This window comes from Delphinapterus leucas, chromosome X, assembly GCF_059928025.1.
Source record: "Delphinapterus leucas isolate spDelLeu-1000000601 "Yukka" chromosome X, BTC_Dleu_Yukka2, whole genome shotgun sequence".
Classification (NCBI taxonomy): Eukaryota; Metazoa; Chordata; class Mammalia; order Artiodactyla; family Monodontidae; genus Delphinapterus; species Delphinapterus leucas.
In genome coordinates this window covers 5,865,213-5,887,707 of record NC_143150.1, presented here as the reverse complement: position 1 = coordinate 5,887,707, position 22,495 = coordinate 5,865,213, and the positions used below count along the sequence as shown (strand labels likewise).

The following is a 22,495-nucleotide window of genomic DNA, read 5'->3' as shown; positions in this document are numbered from 1 at the left end:
TGAAGACCCTGAGCCCATTTGTGGATCCAGCTTTGAGACACTGACACGTTTGCCGAGTCACCACGGCTTACCTTCAGGTTGCTTGGCAAACTAAAATGAGAGGAACAAAATCTCACTAAGAGTTGGCTTGTGATTACTTGCTAACAGTATCAATGCTGTACATTATTTTCTGACTGTGGTGATGTTTCTAAACTAATAAATGATACCCTGCATTATTTTGCGTTTTCATAAAGCATTTCACATGCGTTAATTCATGTTATGCTCACCACCACCACCGTGTGAAAAAGTTTAATTATTATCCCATTTAACGGATGGGGGACACAGATGAGGCGCAGAGACAGCAAATGACTTACCCAAGGTATCAGAGTTTATGATTCGCCCGCAGTTGAACCCAAACATCTTGATCCCAGGTCAATATGTTTTGTTTTATTTTGTGGGGCTTTTGTTGTTGCTGTTGATTTTATTTCATATTCTGTCCTTTGTAAGTTACATCCTCTAGGAATACATTATATACTCTCAAGTTCTGGCTGGAGATGGTCTGGGTTCCATGTTTGCCACCGTGATTTCCGAGCTGTGTGACCACGAACAAGTTCCCTAACCTCCCTAGGCCTCAGTGTTTCCATCTGGAAAATGGGACTAATCATTATCATTACTATGGGAACTTCCTTCGTAAGGCCCAAATCACAAATTACATGCTGCTGGTCAAATACTTAGGACCTTCCCTGACACAGAAATGGATCCTCCAAAGGGTAAGAATCATTTATCATTTATTTTGCTGAACACTTAGGTGTAAATTAACACTGTATTCACACACACACACATACACACGCACACACACAGAAAATGAAGCCCAGCATAGGTTGTTTTTAAATGTTTGAGTTCTAAGCTTGTGAGAATGATACTGTCTTCATGTAGCACAGTGTACTGTAAAGAATTATTTGTTCAGAGTTATAAGCCTGCAACTGCGAAAGCAATGCCGAGATACATTTTGTCTCCTCTAAGATCTTCCAAACATCCATTAGTCTCTTGAAGGACAGTCATAAATCCTGCAAATTTCGTTTATCTGAAACCAACTCTAACAACTGTCCTTCCCACCAATCATCCTTTATATCCGTCTTCGGGTTTCAGACCTCAGTGAACACATCCTGGTCTTATGTGGCTGAGCATGAAAGTGGAGGAGCTGGGCTTTCTTTGGAGAGCTTCTGGAACCCACTCTGACCTGAATCTCTTTCTAACATTTGGACATAACCTCTGACATAACACGCTCCCCTATTTATCAAATTAGAAGCTGCCTTTCGCTTTCCAGCTTCCCTTCTGGAAATAACACGTAGGTGGGAATCAGGAGGTGGGAGTTTTAGGACGGGCTCTAGCACTAAGTAGCTGTGTGACCTTGAGCAAAGCACTTGGCCTCTCGGAACCTTTCTTTGCTTGTCTGCAAAATGAGGCTGGTGGACTGTATCGTTTCTGGGAAGACGCTGTGCAGAAGGCAGAGGTAGATAAGGTACCGCGCCTGTGCACGTGGGAACTGGGGGCTGGGGGCGGTGCTCGGGGGACAGCTGGAGCTGGCATCAGCCGGAGCTGGGGTGGGGAGAGGGAAGAGGGATTCTTCCTCAAAAGCTTTTGTGGCGGAGGTGGGATCTGACTGAGCCGTGGAGGAAAAAATAGGACTTCCAGAGTTGAAGAAGGGACTTCTAGCCTGGGAGCTGAGCCTGACGCAGAGTCTGGAAGCAAGAAAGAGCATAAGCGTGCTCAGAAACTAGTAATCAGTCCAGGGAGGCTGGGGACGAGGTCTAAACCTGCGTTTAAGAAATAAAAAAATATTAACACCAGTTGGTCTTTGAAAGGAGTGTAACTGGAATTTTAAGGTAATAAGTCACTCTTCCTGCTGTAGCTTAGACTTGGAGCTGGAGAGCGGGTGGCACTGGAATTAATATCCCCATAGAAACGGAAGGCTCTGCGTGCTCGATAAACAATTTTGAAAGTGCTATAGTTCATCACCCAAATTCAGACCACTCGTATTTTTCAGGTACCTTGCCTTAGGAGAGAAAGATTTCTTATCCACATCATGGGCTTACGTCTCTGGGATCAAATTTTACGGGAAGAGATGGGTCATATATCAAAAGGTTAATGACTAGCCATTTCTCGCCCAGCTATTTTGTGGCCACCGAGCTGCCACTGTGCAGAGGACACGGAAAGGCAGTGGAGATTCACGGGGCCATTTGCCTCCGCCATCCGGAGAGGCCCCGCAGACTTTGACGACAGCCTCTAGAGCTAGGGGCTGCCGTCATGCCCCTATTCTTTCATGGGAGACTTGGAGCATCTTTTCCTGTAGAGATCCACCGGCACGTTCCACCTCCACAGTGATTGATCTGTACGTTTATTACACTTTCAGTAGTAAAAATATATAGACTCCAGTCATCTCTGGAGATGCTGAAATAGTGCTTTTTTCCCCCCTTGATTTAGGGGAAGGTAGAGAGGCAGGATGTGTGCAGATTCTGACAGAAATATAAGAGCTCAAATATCTAATTAGCTGAAAGAATCTTGGTTCCCTCTGCACCTCTGACAGAATTGCAGCTGTCAGATTGGAGCTCCAGTATTTTATCCTCGTCGCAAGATGTATCTGAGGATGATTTAGAAAAGACGCTTTTTAACGTCAGTGCCACTCGGCTTTTTTTGTAGGATGCTTGAAGACGACCTTAAGCTGAGCAGCGATGAAGATGACCTTGAACCCGTGAAGACCTTGACCACTCAGTGCACTGCCACTGAGCTCTACCAGGTAGGACCAGTTTAGGGCTCGGTTTGGGACCCACGGGGAGGGAGCTAGAGGACCTGGAATGGTTTTGCCCTCCAGAAGCCTACCCGCTTCATCTGTGAACTTTTGGAGAGAGGGAGAGAAGCAAGGGCAGGCATCGTGCCCTGGAACAGGTCGAATCAGCTCACACTTTCACATCTTTCCCTCTCCTGGACTAAGTGTGGTCTTGAGTGCGGTGTAACTTTCCTGTAGTGACTCCACCACGAGGCCTAGCCTAGGCCCACACTCATTCATTCATTCCTTACGGTATAAACGTGACTGCTCCGTTCACCTTTCCCAGGGGTGCCACTTCAGGACACAGCTGACCGTCAGTGCCCAGCAGCTTGCGGCTCACATAAACCTTCAGGCAAAAGGCATTTGGCAAAAACTTGCTGCCGCCCTGTTTTCTTCCATTCTGCGTCACAAGTATTTACAGTACTGACCACCAAATTAGATGGCAAGAATGTGTGTGTTCAGCATTTCCAATGAGCCTGCACCTCTTGATTTGAAAAAGCCAAGTATCATGTATGAGTCGTGAGAATGGTAGTGTAGTGTGTGATACCAGTGATGCCGATGTGTTTTCTCTGGGACAGAAAACTGTCTCGCGTGTGGGGTCCTCCTGGGTGTGCTGAGAGCCTCAAATAAGGAACACAGAAGGATCGCCTTTTTTTAAAGCCAATACCTGACCATGTTCTTTCTGCCATGAAATCTAAGTTATAAAACTGAAACCAGGGTGTTTCAAGGAATGCTCATGCACTAGTGTTTCAAGATAGTTAACAAATACAGAATTCCATATTCACTAAATATTTTCTGAGGAGCCTGCAAAGAAAAAAGCTTAGGGAAGACTCTTCAAGGCTTATCTACTCCATTTTCATCTACAGTTTTTGACCGCACGAGAACTCCTACCATTCCGCGTAATTTTAAAATTGAGTACTTCTTCAATGTTATGTAGCCAAAACTTCCCTCTCCCTTACTTTCTCCGCTTTATTCTGCTTGCATTTTGGATAATATGTAAAAATTGCATCTTTGCAGCTTTGGTGCTTTATCAAGAACAAACACAGTCGTCTCCCAGGGGGCTTGTGGTACGTTTACTGAATGCAAGCAATCCCTTTCCTACTTGGGTCATGGACTCCAGAGCAAATGTAAAATGCACACTTAAATTCCCGTGTCTGCCATTCCTGCTTTCTGCATTTAATATGCCAGTGACAAGAACATTATAATGGGACTTCCCTGGTGGCGCAGTGGTTGAGAGTCCGCCTGCCGATGCAGGGGACGTGGGTTCGTGCCCCGGTCCGGGAAGATCCCACATGCCGCGGAGCGGCTGGGCCCGTGAGCCGTGGCCGCTGAGCCTGCGCGTCCGGAGCCTGTGCTCCGCAATGGGAGAGGCCACAGCAGTGAGAGGCCCGCGTACCGCAAAAAAAAAAAAAAAAGAACATTATAATGGTAAATAACCCCTCCCCCCCAGTCCTAGGTCATTGATTTTGACAGATGCAAGATGACATTTTAATGAAAACGCTTCAAGCAAGTCATCAACAGTAAGTGAAGGTAGAGTCTGCATGTTGACGTCTTCTCTATGTGATTACACAAGTGCAGTCTCCTTTTTTGGCTTCTCGAGTTGTTATTTTCTGTATTTACCTGAAGAAGTGGCATCAGGTCAGTTGGCCTGAATCATCTGGGGTTTTAGGATGTATGCGGTGACCGTGTCAATGCCGAGGCCCTCAGGTAATCCGGGTTGGTGAGTGGGAAGCTCTCTCCGGCCCGCGGCCCTTAGCCTGCCACGCCTTCCCCACAGAGCTTCTCATTTGAAGGGGAGGTTGAACTGGGATATCTGAGGTAAGGCAAAATGACAGCTTACTTCCCCCTAGCTGGGTCCAGGAAGCAAGAAGCGGGAGCAAGGTTATAAACATTCGCAAATGAGCCCTCGAGTTCCAGGACTAGTTACAAAGCCCGAAGCCTAAAGGCCGGGAGAGGATGCTTTTGCAGTAGCACGGGCCACGGTGACAGCAAGTTTTGGTGAGTCCTGGCTTTCTGAAGCCCAGTATTCTTTTTCAAATATGTGTGGATTGACACCATTTTCCTTTTTTTGTCGTGGTGGTAAAATCCACATAACATAAAATTCACCCTTTTAAAGTCTACAATTCAGTGGCATTTAGTCCATTCACAAGGTTGTGGATCCAACACCAGTTCCAGAATATTTTCATCACCCCAAAAGGAAATCGTGCATTAAACAGTTACTCCCCAGCCCTCGACAACCACTAATGTACTTTCTGTCTCTATGGATTTGCCTATTTCGTTCGAATGAAATCGTACAACATTGTGACCTTTTGTGTCTGGCTTCTTTCACTTAGCATCATGTTTTCTAGGTGCATCCATGTTGTAGCCTGGATCAGTGCTCCGTTCCTTTTTTATGGCTAAATACTATTCTGTCATATGGGTATATACTGCCTTTTGTTCATCCATTCATCAGTTGATGGACATTTGGGTCCACCTTTTGGCTTTGCAAATAGAGTTCCTATGAGCCTTCGTGTATACAGTATATATTTTTGTTAAACACCTGTTTTCAGTTCTTTTGAATTGAATCTTTTAATTTTTTTCAGTTCTTTTGATTCTTCCCCCTAGAAGTGGAATTGTTGAGTCCTAGGGTAATTTATGTTTAACTTATTGAGGAACCACCAAAATCTTTTTCTTTTCAGGTGAGATAACATGGTGCCACATAGGTCATATGGTACTATTCTCTCACCTTGTAATCGGGACCATCACATCTCCGGCCACATCTATTTGTGGCAGGATGATTGGAGGGAAAAGCATCCGAACAAATGCATTGGTACAGTAAATGATGTGTCCAAGGGACCAGACCACACCATTGGTTTGAGCCGTCCTTATACTTAGAAACGTTCTCAGAACCTGGTAGCTACATTCAGGCACATGTGGTTCAATAAAAAAGCCATTAGCTTTCTGGAGACATCCTCAGATCATCTCATGCATAATCATTGCACCCAAATTGCCCAGATTTGGTGAGTACACACCAGTCTTTTCCCCAAAGCTCTTAAGACCTAATGCTATGGTTTACAGGTTTACAACATAAAGAATCCCAAGAGAATGCATTGCAAATGCACGTATGAAAATGAAACACGGGGTTGAGATGTGTCAGTTTCTAATTTGACATTTCAGTCCCAAGTCTCTCGTAATCAGAACACTCTCCCCTCTCCCTGCCCCACCACGAGCACCCCCGACGGCAGTATTGGCCGTGCTGAGCGGGTCCTGTGCACAGACACCGATAGAACAAGTAGGATGTGTTTAAAATGCTAAGTATTATTCCTGCAAACGGGAAGATACAGCAGGAAGCCTGAAGGGGAGAAGCATAATATACAAATTAAAGATGCCAAATTGTCGGCCATAGAGACTCGGGGATGTAAAGTATATTTTTAACAAGATATTTTACCTTCTGGTGATTCTTTAAAGTCAGAGATGCTCAATCACATATGCCCATAGTTTCAGTGGAAAAGCCATGGTGATTGTACCCTGAAAATATTTGTTAAAAGTTTGCGTGCTCTCTCCACATTCCCCATTGCATTTTGCTCCCTCGGTTGGGACTATTTGGGAAGCAGCTGTGTCCATGTGGCTTGGACATCAGTAGTGTGGCGCCATGGAGGAGAGTGAGCGAGAGAGCATAGGCGTGTAGTCGAATGGGTTTGAATCCTGGCTCTGTCACTTGCTGGTTGACCTTGGGCTAAAGACCTAAGTATCTGTAAAAACGGAGGTTAACAGAGGTAGCAGTAGCACCTACTTCACTGGGTCATAGTGAGGATTCAGTGATTAAGTGAGTGAATACAGGCCAAATCATTTGACACTATGGTTGGCACATAGTAAGTACTCACTACTTTACATCATCACCGTCATCAGGATCATCGTCATCGTTACTACTATAGTAACAATCTAAAAAGCCTCATATTTGAGAGACTAGATCCATTACTTTCCCTTTTCTTGTAAGGAATGCGATGTTAAAGAGAGCTGCTGAATTAACTACCTGGTAAACAGCCAGTATGTGGCCAACTTGAATGAAAAGATTCTGTCTTGTCCTAACATGTATTAGCTGTGTGCACCTATAGCCATGAGGAGCTGTAAGTGTGGTCGTTGAGTGCATATGGCTTTTGCAAACGTATGGTCACCAAAGGGGATGGGGAGGGATAAATTAGGAGTTTGGGATTAGCAGATACACACTACTATGTATAAAACAGATAAACAGGGCTTCCCTGGTGGCGCAGTGGTTGGGAGTCCGCCTGCCGATGCAGGGGACACGGGTTCGTGCCCCGGTCCGGGAGGATCCCACATGCCGCGGAGCGGCTGGGCCCGTGAGCCGTGGCCGCCGAGCCTGCGCGTCCGGAGCCTGTGCTCCGCAACGGGAGAGGCCGCAACGGTGAGAGGCCCGCGTACCGCAAAAAAAAAAAAAAAACAGATAAACAACAAGGACCTGCTGTATAGCACAGGGAGCTCTACTCAATATCTTGTAATAACCTATCATGGAAAAGAATCTAGAAACCAATATATGTAAGTATAATTGAATCACTTTGCTGTACACCTGAAACTAATACAAACTGTAAATTAACTATACTTCAGATTTTTTTAGTGGTTTAAAAAGAGCATGGTTTTGGGACTAGAAAAGCCTGGGCTTCAATCCCAGCTCTGTCACGTAATAGTTGCATGACATCGGGCAAGTCACCTAATGTCTCAAAGTCTCAGATCTCTCACCGGTACACTAGAATAAAGCGCTGTCGCCTAACGCATTGGAGTACTGTGAGGACGAGATGAAGATCGTGTATAAGAAAATGCTTTGAAAGCCACAAACGCTACGCAGATCGGAGGTTGTTCTTCCTTATGGCCCTTTTAAACATTAACTGGAAGCCCCCTCTTTGGGGTCCATTGGTAAATAGATCTTGCCCTTCATTTTGGCCTTGGTGCCCAGAGGGATCTGCTAGGAACTGGCTTGAATGCCCTAACTGCACCCAAAAGACATCCATTGGGTATGAATGACGTTTCCTCCCCTCTGAGCTCTGACAAGTTTTAACCTAGACATCCCAGGAAGAAAGGCCAGGTTGCCAATGACACTGCACCAAGTCCTCCAGGAAAATTATGTGTCTCTGAAAAAGAGTTTTTCTTCAAAGGACTGACATGGGTGGAGAGCTGAGTCATACCTTCGGATCGCAGTTCTTATTTCTCTTTGTGAGTTCTCACTGTGCCCTGGAGAAAGGCTATAACGGTCTGCTGTGACACTCTACTCTCACCTTGGTTTTCTCTCAGGAACTTCCCCTGAATGGGAAATAAATAATTACTTAAAGTTGACATCGGACATTGGAATGTTCCAGAACAGTGTTTGAATTGGATGCAGTGTTTTGAACTTAGTCTGTGTGAACATACGACTTGCAGTATGTTCTGTTTTGTTTTTGAAGTCGGCTATCAATAACAGGGTTGGATGTACAGCAGAGTGATTCAGTTATACACACACAAACACACACACACACACTCACACACATATTCTTTTTTGTAAATGAACTATATTTCAATAAAAATTTAAAACAATAGCATGGTTGGGATATGGGGGGGCTCCATGATGTCCATTAGCCAGCTGACTGCATTTTCCTTCTCAGCTGCCACTCTTGGCATCATAAATATGAAACCCAACCCTGGCCTTCTCCATACAACAGTTATTGAATTGCCATTTTCAACCCAGTCATGCACGGCAGGCAGCGATGCTGTGATGCGTCCCCTGGGGTCTGGCCTGAGCACAGCACGATCCAGTAGGACGGGCTTCCTGCATGTGCATCGGTGTGGGGTTCTCTGCACACCCTCGCCCCTCATACCACTGAACCTGCAGTTTTCCTTTTGGTCCATTTTTCTTCTTATGTTTCTCGGGATTAAAAGAACTCCTGAAAATGAGGGGTTAAACCTGGAATCAATTTTCATTTACAGCTGAGAAGCAGTTATTGATGCCGTGTTTGCAGTTCAGTGAAAGATCTAAAGATATAGACCTGGTGCTTCTCTTTCAATATGAGTAGCCTAACCAGTCACAAATGTTTTTCTAACAACGAAATTGTATTGACAGGTTTATTAAAATTGCCATCTTTGAAGTTTTAACCTATCCACAATTTGACCTATTCCAAAGGCTTCTAGAATGTGTGGTGGCCCAACTCCAGAGCCCCCTCCAGTACATATTCATAGAGCCAGGTAAACATCTCCTTGATGTTTCCTTGCATGTTATCCTGATGTTTGATTTACGCAGCTTGAAGCATGTAATGTCTGTTATACTCTGGCAGCAGGACGGTCTGTGATGCCCGGGTTTTGAAGCTGGGTTAGATCCGGACACGGCTCTCCCATGCCCTAATCGTCTCGGACTGGCATTAGCAGCATCAGACTTTAGCATTATAAAGGCCATAAAAGAAATAGGTATTGTTAGAAACGACCTTTAGGGAATTCTAATATTAATACCATTTTATGATTAATATGAATGAAACTGAAACCTTCGGTGACTTCATTTAGCCCAGTTAGACATTCCGAAAACGGGCACTATGGCTGGAAACGCTCAATTAGTGACCAGGCTCAGCTAAAGGACTCTATATAGATAAAGCTTGGAGTGGTGTGTGGGTGCTTTAAAAACAGAGCGGGACAATTTCAGTTTGCTTTGAGCACAAAGACATTCTAATGAGTTGTGTCTGGACACATTATCGTAAGTAGCTCCGATGTACCCAATTTTATTTAAGCCAATCTTCTTTCTTTTTCTGCCAAGGGATTGCCCTTAGAAATGTGGTACTTAATTCAAAGCATGTTACTGGGGACGTGTGGACTTTTCTTTTTTCTTTTTTTTTGGACTTTTCAACTAGATGCTAGTAGCACAGCTGCCCCTCAAGCCTGTGAACGTTTACAGAAAAATATTGTCTTCGAGCTTTTAATCCAGGTTCTTGATTTGGGTTTTATACTTGATTCATTTTTGTTTATTTGTTTTTGTTCTTATTGTGGGACCGGCTCACTGGCTAGGTTGTTATCTGATAATTGCATATGAAATGCATTACATGGTAGCAGAAAATCTGAACATGCTGGCAGCTTTGGGATGTGTTCCTTGTACCTGGGATGCATACTGAACTTTCCAAACCTAGTGGCTAAGTGAAATTCAAGCCCACTTTTCTGTTTAAAGTTTGCTAATGAAAAGGGGGGCAATACATTTTACTGCTGCCCTCAGCTGGCCCCTGATGCGCTACAGTGAATTCATTCGTTGTGACAACAGATACTCTTCCCTGCTATAATGCTTCCTAATTTTTAGCCACAGTTCTTCTCTCATCGCGCTGAACAAGTTGTTACCTCCCCAAGGTTCCTCTACATTTCCATTTACTTTGTTATCAGCAGAAAGGCTGGGGAAGGCCTCTTCCGTAATGATATCAATATAGCACCCACAGCAAGAGAGGTCAGCCCGTCAGGGCTGTAGAAACAGCAGATGGATTAGGATGAAACCGGGTGCGAAATAACTTTGATAGAGTCTTTTAATGTAAACAGTTTATCTGCCATTGCCTTTCATTGAAATGCCCCACAAAATGTGATTGCGTTTGGGCTGTGAAGGCTGCAGAAGGTAGCAGAATAAAATCCGTATGGATATTTTCATTTATTCATTAAAGACAGGAAAGTAAATAGGATAACATATAAGGTTAATAGAATAACATTGGCCTTCAGAGTCCCAAGATTGTGTTTTCCATTTGGCTGTATTAGCATAGGGACTAGATTAATAAGAAATTGCTTAGGGCTTGTATGATATGATTTTTAATATGCTCCAGGCAAGTCTATGACTGTTTAGAAACCTGCTTGCTGAATTTTTTCATTGTAATTAGGTCTTCTTTTAGTGCCAAATATTTTGACCCGTGATCTCCGTCGATTGCCTTTTTATTGTAATCTTCATGAAATGCTTTGAGCACACAGATACAGAGGAACACAGCGTTTGCACACGTGTCATGTCTGTCACTGCTGATGACCGGATACTGACTAACAACCACTACCACTTAGGAAGTGTCCATCTATGAGCATTTCCATCGCAAACCCAATGGCTGTTTTGCTTATCGTAACACTTTCTCACCATGGCCTTAAATCACACGTTGGCGAGGATGTGCTGCTTGCCCCAAGGTCCAAGTGGAAACAAAAATGTGTACAGTTTGTTCTTTCAGAAACGATAACTCTCCAGTAGGACAGGGATGACCACAGCCTTTTGTCTACAGAGAGCACACGGCACATATCCGGCGCTGTGCAGAGGGTGGTAGGGGGAGTAGCAGCCACCTCTGGGAAGCTGGGAATCATTAAGTCAATTGGAATCAAAGTGCTGGAAAGAACAGGTATCACCGTGTTACCCTTGTTGCTACCTCTGGGCTGCAGGAAATGGCTGGACAGCATCGTTCCTCTCGCCACTCCCATCCCCACTCTGTCTTTGGTCCAAGCTTGCTCTTTTCCTTAAGCCCCTTCATTGCCCCAGTTTGGGTCCCAAATCCATGGCTGCAGCCTGGAGGTTCTGTCTTAGTCATCAGCTAACAACCCCCAGGCAGCGTACCACGTGTACCTAAGTTTATTGGAGGTGTCCACGTTTTGAGTTCAATCAGGGTTCTAGCATCTGTTAGAGCGGTACGAATGTCTCCAGTAATAAAACTCTTTGCCAAACTGAAAATGTAAGATTTTGAAATTTAGATGCTGGCTTGGAAAAATGTTCTGGGGCTTTGGTTTAGGGCCTAGGAATGCTTTATTCTGTTCCCCAAATGTCTGCCATCTGCTGGAAAATCTATCAGGTAGGCTGCAAACACCCAAGGATCTTGTCATGAATGGAAAGCAGAATCTGTCTTCTTCTTAAGCAGATGTATTTACTTATTTCTACTGATATAGCAAGAGCAAAGAGCAGAAGCATTGTAAGCACACAGAACAGGTATCCAAATTTGAGATTAGCTAGCAATCCTAGGTTAAAGTTTCAAAATTCAAGTGGGTGGGCAGATAAAAGCAGCAGACCTTTCCAAAACATATGGCATGGCATAACGCACGTATCATGAAGTATCTCACAGGAGTCTTCGGAACATTAGATATACACATTTATAAACTTGCTAATAGATCTTATTTCTTGCTAATGGAGGTTGACTCCACAATGGGGGTTCCATATTTATCCCTGAATCGTATATGTATATATATTATGTGTGTGTGTGTGTGTGTGTGTGTGTGTGTGTGTGTGTGTATATATATATATATATATATATATATATATATGCTGAAATACTCGTGTGTGTATTAAAACATAGACTACCAGACCTTAAAATGACCACAGAGAGTCTTTACTCCAGCTGCCTAATTTTGCCAACAAGGGCACTGAGGCACAGAGAAGTCAGTTGTATTGCGAAATAACAGAGAATATACACATTGGTCTCTGGCCCTGGTTCCCAGCACAGAGCTCCTAAATCCCTCGTAATTTCCTCAGTAATAAAAGCAGTAGGCGCATCTTTTGTTCTAGTATTTGGTCTTTGACCCTGGTTCCTGACCCAGGGTCCTAAATCCCCTGGAATTTCCTGGGTGATAGGAGTGTCTTTTGTTCTAATGAGGTGACTCTTGGTGGGCTCCTGGATGCGGGCCGGCTGGTCACCAGAAAGACCAAGCCATGAGTGGAAGCTTGGCATTCCCAAGCCCACCCTCCCATTCTTTACGGAGCATGTATGGGGTTCGTGGAGCTTCCAGGGGGGCTATTGGAACCTCTGATGTATAAGCCGATTGATCAGAAGCATAGGTGACAACTTGGGCTTGAGACTGGCATCTGAAGTGGGCGGAGGCAGTTCTGTGGGACTGAGCCCTTAACCAGTGGGATGTGATGCTGTCTCCAGGTGGACAGTGTCAGAAATTTGCTTGGTGCGGGAAGACCCCACACACATCTGGTGTCAGACTGTTGTGAGTATAGTCACAGTGTGAGAATAAAGGAGAAACGAGGGTGGAAGGATTACTGGGTTTTCTAATACAGATTGATGATAAAAATGCATGTAGCATCCTTGGCCAGAGTATAATATGCTCTAAAGGGACGGAAAGCCTGAACACACTAGTATGCTATTACTGAAGGTACGTCATCAGTGTTCACTCCCATGTAGGTTTTGGCATACTTAGATTATTGGGTACCTACTATGCACTAAGAATACTCTTCCCGTTTTCCTCGTTACACATAGTAGAGAGAGAGCCTCTGTTAGGTCTTTATCATCTCCCAGCAAAGGACACGTGTCATCTTGTGAGGGGTGCCTCCCTAGTACCAGAGGCAAGAAGGCTCGGATTGGCTGGGGGAAAGAAAATTGAATTTTCAAATCCACAAGCCCCAGGGGAACAGAATAACTGAGTGCCACTTACCTTGGCCCTTCTAACGGGCAGAATAAATAAGCCAATGCTGAGCTGCTCTGCGTCGTGTCTCCATATTTACTCCACTTAGAGAATGATTAGTGTCGACAGATGAGCCTTAGGAGTGAAACGTGCTTCTCCACCAAAGACAGTTCATTTTCATTAAGTTACAATATATCAAAACCTTGGTTATAAACAAAATCGCCAGTTGACAAATGCATCTTGCTAAAGGGTTTTGTATCCAGCAAAAGAGTCAGCCTAGAGGGAGCAAGCCTTAATGGAATGCAGGCACTTCTGAGTCCGGTTATCACAGCATCTCGGGGCCAGACACTCAGAAAACTCCTACACATGCGGGGACAAGTAGGACCCGCTATGAGGCCTGTATTCAACTGGCCTTGGTAGGGTCTTGAGCGGCAGGTTGGGTGAAGTTGATCAGGAATTCGATGAGCCTGGGGAAGCTATGGGGGATTCATGATCAAAGGGAGCATAAAATGGGGTAACACTAGAGAGGCCAGCGGCCCAAAGGAGAGGCAGTGGCTGTGGTCCCAGTGAGAAGTAGTAAGTCTCCAGCAAGACCATAGCTGCAGGAAGGGTGAGGAGGGGGCACAGCCTTCTGCCGGAAAGCACGATGGAAATGTACCGTCTGGACCGCTCCGTACTCCCTCCTCGTTGGGGCGTGAATTCGAGCCTCGTGGGCAGTTGCAGGATGGATCCAGATGCACACGGTCCTGGAGCCCAGCTTTTCCTCCAGAGGCCTCTTCTCTTCTCTTCACAGAGCTGGGGACCCGCCGGCGCTCTCTCATCCCCGGAGCAGTGCTCAGGCCTCTCAGACTCTACAATCGGCCCCGATTCTTTTACCCAGCCCATGTTTATTAAGTGACTATCAGGTGCCGGACACCTGGAACAAATTTCCTCCAGTCTCTGCCTGTCAAAATTTTAATCCTGCCCCCATGGTGTCTAGCACACGCCTACATCACGTATGCGTCGAAGACAATGAATTAAATTAAAATCGGAGAAGCCCAATACTCTAAAGCTAGGGAAGGTGTTTTTGCTTCTTTCAGGTTCAAGATTCAAATACAGGATGTTTCCATGTTCCCTCCTGGGCACTCATCCACCAGAGGGTTAAACATAGTGGGAAGTGTCTTCCTAGAGATTGTCAGAAATTCCGGCAGGCATCCAGGTGTTGCAAAATGCTGAGTGACATTTTCTCCTGTTAAGCTGCAATCCTGGGTGTGCGTGCGTGCTGCCAGCCGATACCTCAGCCCGTAGGATATAAGCCTCTTGATGTTTTACTCATTCCAGTGAAATCTATTTAAATGCTGTAATTAAGCAATTCATTTTTATATTTGTGCAAGTGCTCTCAGGATATGTCTGTTTAATTGATTTAACCAATTCTGTAGGTATTGATTTTCGACCATCTGAATACCCTAATGATGAGTTCATTTGTTAATAGAGGAGTTTCTCTTCTGAACTTAGCAATCAATGCAGTTTACCAGTACCTGCCACTAAATGAAGGTATGGCTGTGTCTCGCAGAGTTGCCCCATGAAAAATGAAAGGTAAAACATAGAAATACGAAAACCAGTGCAATCGATTGCTCTTCTGTCTTCTTTCCATAATGCGTAGTATCCAGTTATTTGAAACTATCTGAATGATTGACTTTTCACTTTTTATCAAGAAATGTATTGTATACATGCAGTTTGGGTGTGTCTGCTAGTAGAACGCCAGGAAGAAAAAAACAGGAAATGTAAAAGGCATGCAAAACAGTGGTAATAGAATCGCATTTTATGCTTGACCGACAGTATGATTATTGATTACGGAGGAAAGCAGTCCCTGACTACGTAGCCTTGTAAAATGAGTCCATGGCTCCAATCTCTCTAGGCCTCCTAAGTGCTCACTTTGATGGTCTCAACAGACCAACAGACCAACATATTGCACTGAGTTTGTTTTCTGTCAGTCTCAGGGGGGGTGTAGCGTCATAAGTCTGGATATAAATGTTCAGGGCATGCTTCTTAAAAGCCCCAAAATATTCTCCAAATATTTTTATGAATATAGTATACTTGTCTATTGGACTAAAGTAACAGTTCATGATATGTAATCACTGGGGCAGAATTACCTTGCCGAAGAATTTTGTAAAAGTTCAGTCAGTATATAGAAGATGACTAGCAAGTTTCCGCTTTATCTGTAGCATTTTCTCCCTAAAGAAATAGGATGTTCTGTCTGCCCTGGAGGATGGGGCTCAATAGAGAGCCACTTTCCTCCCTTCCTTCCTTCCTCCCTTCCTTCCTTCCTTCTTTCTGTTTTTTCACGATGACTACATTTGATGGTTCATGTAATTCACTGTGGCCCTTGAGTCACTGCAGCTTTGGTGCAGCCAAAGGATTCTCCATGTAACAGAAAGACAAGGTCCTTCTTCTTTTTAGGAAGCTAGATTTAATGAGTGAGCAACTCTAGGCATGTCCTTAGCTGGTAATGAGACAAGAATTGGCTCATAAACACCCCTTGGAACGAGATGAGTGTCTTCTCCCTGGGAATATAATTTCTCAAGCTGCCATATCATGGAGGAGGTTCACTGAGGGTAGCATCCTCAGGGCTTCCCAACCTCAGGGGCAAATGTTAATGAAAAAGCAAAGAGCCCTGCGGATGGAGTGGGTGTGAGAGGAGGGATGGCTGATGAAGAAGTCTCTGCGAAAAGAACGACGCTTCCTAGGCTTCCTTGCAGGAGGAGAGAGTGTGAGGGGCAGTAGCGTGCGCACTTGCGCCTCCACGGTCTCGGGTGTCCTGACCTCTCTACCACCAACACCAGTCCCAAGAAGGTTCAGGACAGAGGCCTGTGTGAGGGTAGAGGGCCCTCCCTCCTGCCGGGCTAGGCCTGGCAGGATCTAAACACATCAGAGTCTTCATCGAGTAGGACTTTACAGTCAGAAGCATTCTGTTCACCCCAGAACTGCTCCTGATATGGAGAGAGGAACTGAATGGCTTCTGTAATCCTCGTTGGAATAACTGCATAGATTTGATACTACAGCCTGGTCACTGGTCAGAAAGCCCATCAACTCTCTGGCTATAAAAATGTATAAATGCACCATAAGTCCCGGTTACCAAAGGGGAAAAGGGGTGGGGGAGGGATAAATTAGGAGTTTGGGATTAACAGGTACACACTACTATATATAAAACAGGTAACCAACGAGGACCTACTGTATAGCACAGGGAACTATATTCAATATCCCATAATAAACTATAATGGAAAATTTTGAAAATAATATGTACCTGAACCACTTTGCTGTACACCTCAAACTAACACAACATTCTAAATCAGCTGTAGTCCAGTAAAAATAAAAACGTATGCGCTGACGCCTACGCGGAATGCGGTCGCATTCAAGATGCACTCTTTTGCTTAGCATGCTGCGGTTTCTAGAGCACTGTCATCGATGCTGGCTACTCACAACCACCCTTGATGTAGACAGGGCAGGAGTGATGGTCCGCATTTTTAAAATGAGGAAACTGAGGCTCACAGGCGTTGGCCGCATCGCTAACGTCATGATGATACGAAATGGCGAAGCTGGTAGCAGAACCCAGGTCTGTGGATTTCGAGCACAGCACTGTTTCCACCTATAGCCCATTGCATCTTGTTGCACCCTACTGGAGTACGTTTTTTAACATCTTAATTTATTTTATCATCCTATCTTTTTAAATATTTATTTATTTATTTATTTATTTTTGGCTGCGTTGCGTCTTCGTTGCAGTGCGTGGGCTTCTCATCGCAGTGGCTTCTCTTGTTGCAGAGCACCAGCTCTAGGCATGTGGGCTTCAGTAGTTGTGGCTCGCTGGCTCTAGAGCGCAGGCTCAGTAGTTGTGGCGCACGGGCTTAGCCGCTCCGCGGCATGTGGGATCTTCCCGGACCAGGGCTCGAACCCGTGTCCCCTGCATTGGCAGGTGGATTCTTAACCACTGTGCCACCAGAGAAGTCCCTTTATCCTCCTATCTTATGTTGGAGCTTCCTTGATGGCAAGATAAGTATCGTGTTAGGGAAACGTGGCACGAAATAAGTAGAATATAGGTTTGCAAAAGCATATAGACATTACTAATTAAAGCAGCATAAGTGTTAACTATCTAGCCTCCATTTTCCAATCAGTTTAAATTACTTTAATGTATGTTTTTAAACTCAAAATTAGCTGTAATCCCAATATGTAACCCTCTTAATGCTTGGTGGATCACACTGTATCATTTTATTTTGAGTTCCCTCCTTTTGCAGGGTATATCACATTCTTGAACATGTATCTGGAACTTGTATAAAAGGAAAAGAGGAATTTTCTCCTTGTATATTTTCTAGACTAGTTCTTTTACCTTAAAGCCATATATATTTTGCATGCAAATAATTCACTTAACTTTTCTTCAAAGTCTCTTAATAATTCCTTATAGCGTGCTTAAAACAAAGTCAGGGCTTCCCTGGTGGCGCAGCGGTTGCGAGTCCGCCTGCCGATGCAGGGGACACGGGTTCGTGCCCCGGTCCGGGAAGATCCCACGTGCCGCGGAGCGGCTGGGCCCGTGAGCCATGGCCGCTGAGCCTGCGCGTCCGGAGCCTGTGCTCCGCAACGGGAGAGGCCACAGCAGTGAGAGGCCCGCGTACCGCCAAAAAAAAAAAAAAAAAAAAAAAAAAAAGCCAAATTACAGTGAAAGTGGAGATCGCAAATGGTGAGCCGTTTCTCATGGCTGGTGGACACCCCCTGCAACCATTTCATTTGGAGATGAGTGCACAGGAGGGTGACCTGAGAGCATCTCACTAAAGCTCTGGGGACTCTGGAATGATCCTGGGTTAATCTCCAAAGAAAACCTCTCAGCCTATTTTCCATCACTATCCAAGCAACCCAGAAAAAATTAATTTGAATGAAGTTATTTTCCTATAGTACTGTATAAAAAGACATATGTTTCAAAGAAACTGGCCTTGAACGTGATTATGTGCCTCCTGATTAGAGAAAAATAACTGGGTCTAAGTGACAGTCCCGACACACAGAGAAGAGAAGACTTTTCAGAAAACATGTCGCTGAATCAAAGCTAGGTTAAGCAATGTCACTTTGATTCCTCTCCTCCCCGTCTTCTGCCAGTGGCACGCTCAGCCCATCACATCTAGCTCGCTTTCAAAGGAAACCACTGGAACACCATGTCCATTACTTTGTGATAATCTAAGTCTTCTTTAAGAACAGATTTGTTTGGATTTTAAGGGATTGGGAAAAGCAGATTCACGTGATTTCCACAATGGCCTGTCTTCAGCCCGCTGCCATATCCTATTCCACCCTCCAGGACTGGGGGAGAAAAGGTGGTAGAAAAGACCAGCGTGGGCATGCAGACTGGCTGTGCTTCTGTAGTGAAGGTCAAGGTCTCTCCCCGACTCCTTGCCGGCATCTGGCTCTTCCTTTCAGCATCCTTTAAGGGACTGCTCAGGCATTCATACCCTAAACACCTGTGAGAGATGACTGGGCCAGCCAGACGCATAGTCGTTTTCTCATTTTCACCTGTTACCTCATTCCATCTCTTTCTCACTATACTTGCCAAAATTCGACCTCAGCCACAGATGGTGAGAAAATGATTTTTGCCTACCGAGCCAAAGAAAGTGCCCAAATATTAACGGGTATTTATCTAGAAACAGAACCTGAGGCTTAATAGAAGAGAAGGACTTGGATTTCCAACACTAATGTCTAAACTGGGGAAGTATTTCATTGATTTCAAACAAATTGCTTCCGAGTGCACTGAGTTGTTATGCACAGAAAGGTTCAGTATGCTTATGCCTTGGTCATTCAGGATGTCAAGTCCAATGTTAGATTATAAATAGTCTCTGTTACAAGTGGTTGCCTCTGCCTTCTAATTTATAGCAGGATTCTCTTCATCTCTTAGCCCTCACCCACCTCCAGGATTCACAGATATACAGGTCTCCAAATGGATACCTTTTAAAAGAGTCTGAAGAGCCCTGAGGTTGGCAAACCGCTGCTTCAACGCTCCCCATACTGAATGTTATTTCTACCGCCTGAAAGAGTTTGGCGGGGTACAAGTTTGGTTCTGATGACATAATTATGCTACAGAAGTATGAGAAAAAATCATCACTATAACCCTCCAGGTGCTTAAACAGTTTGATAGACTGTAGCCATTCTGCCATCAGCGCCCCCAGCTGTGTTGCTTAGCAACATTTTAATTCCAGAAGAATCGAAGGAGATGCAATCCCTGTGGAGAGGGAAACAGAAATAAGAGGGCTGTTGACAGATGATCTGAGTTGTTTCTTCTAATATACTGTGAAGATCACTAGCTCTTTTCATGAATGATAAATGGACTGTACACAGATCAATGGGTTCAGCAATAAACTGGGACCAGGCTCCATATCTAAGGCACACAGGCCAAGAGGCCCAGAGATTTCCTCATTTCGATGATTTGGTGTGTGTTTTCTTAAAGGTTCCACGGGAGGAAATTGATCCAAGCCATCGGTCAGCCCTTGCCCTTTTGTGGTATCTGCTAATAAAAATGATTTTAGAAATGGATACTTTGGCCTTTCTATCACCGGGCAGGTGCAGCCAGGGGGCAGGAGCAATGCAGGGTAAACGGTTTCCCACCAGAGATCTAAAAATCCCCAGATGTGCCCATGACCATTCCCTCTGTGTCTGCCTCCACACCCTGTCATAAGCCAAGCAGGTGCACACGGAGGAGGGAGATGAGATATTTCTGAAATATTGAGAATGGCCAATTATATGAATACTTAACTTATCTCTAAGCCAATCACAATGAGCTCCTTTAGTGTAAGGGATTTAAAATCTAATTGGTTGGTATTATCTGGAGGTAGGAAAATATTACATATTCACATAATTAGAGGGAAAGACTTTTCTGAATCACAGACATATAAACATACAGACAGATACAGAGAGCTTATAGTTTTAATTCTAAAATTTCAGACATAAGTCAGGCATATACAGAGTTCACATGTCCATTTTAAAGACCTGGTCTCTTCTCAGTGGATATACATTCTCAATTTATTTGAGCTCAAAATACACTCACAAAAAGGAACAGTAAACCAGATTCTCTGTCTTCTTTCACCCAACGGAGACAAGGTCTCAATAAATCATCAGTCCCTTTCTAGTGATCAACAGGTGGTCAGCCCAAATAGAAAGGAGAACCATACAGGAAACTTAGGGGAGTCATGAGGAAGGATGGAGTTGAGTCTTATCTCAGAATGTGGATGGCAGTGTGGTCCTTTGAAATTAGCCATTTTCCAGAACGTGAAAGGATGGAGTGGGAATGGGGGAGTTCTTAATGATCGCTGTTTTCCACAAGCACAGGGCTCAGGTTAAAAAAAAAAAGAAATTGGAGGAAAAGTGGAGAGAGGAGGATGGAGTTATGAACCTAAGGGCCCACTCTCACAGGCACTGCTGAATTTCCCAGGCAGCCCTGGCAGTGCCCGCCTGTGTCTGAAAGCTGCACTTGGACCGGTAACCATGCTCCCCGGGAGAGGAAAATTGCTTTCTGGGTCTCTGGTCTGCTTATCTCCAGCAGCCTGCCTTGGTTAGCTCCTCATGTTTCTGAAGAGCATTTTATATTGCTTATTGTTTTGGTAACTAGTTGCAAAGATTATGCCTGCTAATGTTGTCTAATGGCATTTTTTTCTTCTGTTCACAGGCTGTTGAAAAGGCAAAATCTAAGAATAATCCTGTAAAGTAAGTTATTTTTTTTTTATTAGTTGGAAGTGTTCATTTGAATGTACTCCAGGCATGTGAAAAAAGAAGGTCATAAAAGAGACCTTGATTTTGAGTTCATCTCTATTCATGACAATTTAAAAACAAAAACAAAAACAAAACAAGCAGAAAAAAAAAACCCCTCCAATGAGCAGGGACCAGCTTTTTTATTTTTCCTGTGGTCCTGATGAGGAAGTGCTCCAAGTTATGCCCAGTTTACATAAATTAATATGTGCCGTCCATGAATAGCTGCCAAATACTATTATAATCATATTCAATGCAGAGTACTTCAAGCCTTTGGGTTTTGCACATGCTAAAAAGATTACATTTTTAATTGCAAACCTTGGACCTATGACAGAGACGTAAATGGCTGAAAATATGCCAAGTGATTTCCAGCCACGTGGGGAGGTTTGGCACCTCAGCATCAAGGCCTTGCTACTCTGTTAATGAAAAGCTCATAAAAATATATTTAACTGAAGGTTTTTCTAGCTAACAGAGAGCTATTTCCAAGGCATTTTATGAGACACTCTTAAATTATAAACAAGCCGCACAGCACTCTTTTAAATATAGCACATCTTAGACAGCCTGTCTCTTCCAGAAGGGAGACTTTCAAATTAAAGATGGCTGTCTTGTCATTTGGGTTTGTGACATCTGATTGCAGTGTTATGATGCATACCAGTTCCACCAGCCATGTGGCTAGGGAAGATCTGCTCTATTTGCTGGGTTACTACAGGTCTGGTAATATCACATCTCTAGGAACTATGTGTTAACTTATGTCAGCCGACTTCCATTAGAGTGGATAACAAATGCAGAAATGGGGAGTGCATTGATTTGTTTTTTAATCTGTATCTTTTAATATAAAGTGTGTCTCCTGTAGATGGCATATAGTCAAATCTTGTTTTTCCGCCCCCCCCCCCAGTCTTACAGTCTCTGCCTTTTGACTGGATTGTTAAATCCATTCACATTTAATGTTATTATTGATAGAGTTGGATATATATGGTTAGTTATACAGTTATCTAGTTGGGACTGCATTGATTTTTAATAGTTTCTGGGAGAATGGTTCAGCTAATGCCAGTGACAAGAAGGCTGCTTGTGTTTTATAAAATAATTAACTTTTCCAAGTCACCAGGGTAGTGTTTAGCGCACCATTAAATCCAAGTTCCAATTCATCTTTCCAAAAGGTTTTGTGTACTTTGTTTCTAAATTTAATTTTCTTAGGCCATGGAATATTCCTTATCAGCCTCCTGTAGCCTCTGGAGGGCTATCTGTGGTCTGGAGATGTATTATGCTATAGTCGTCCTACGGGAGCATTTTTAGGAGCTGAATTTTGGTCTGGTTGTTTGGTCGCGGTTGAAATCTTCTCTGCAGCCTGATTTCTTTTCTGTCTTTGCCCGGAAGGCTTCTCTACTGCGAGCCCATGGCAGGCAAGCTCCATGGATTAGAGGATGGTGCTAATGAGGCCAAGGCCAGGTCTTGAGTCCCTGGGTGGGCCATTAGTGATCTTCTTTCCCATAGTCTGACTGTGCCCCTCCCTCCAGTCCACCCGCGGGCAGATGCATGCCCTGGGTCACAAGAGATGGGGCAGAGGCTGGCGGAGTGTAAATCTGGCCCTCAGTGGGA

The 22,495-nt window shown here is 44.3% G+C and overlaps 1 protein-coding gene across 1 annotated transcript in view; it reads left to right on the top strand.

Annotated features, from left to right (window-relative positions):
• Positions 1-22,495, top strand: part of AFF2 (ALF transcription elongation factor 2) — a 340,186-nt gene that overhangs the window by 229,656 nt on the left and 88,035 nt on the right. Inside the window, exons 8-9 of the mRNA XM_089903923.1 lie at positions 2,680-2,776; positions 20,820-20,857. Coding sequence (XP_089760049.1) covers positions 2,680-2,776; positions 20,820-20,857 — 135 coding nt within the window. The remainder of the gene's footprint in view (positions 1-2,679; positions 2,777-20,819; positions 20,858-22,495) is intronic.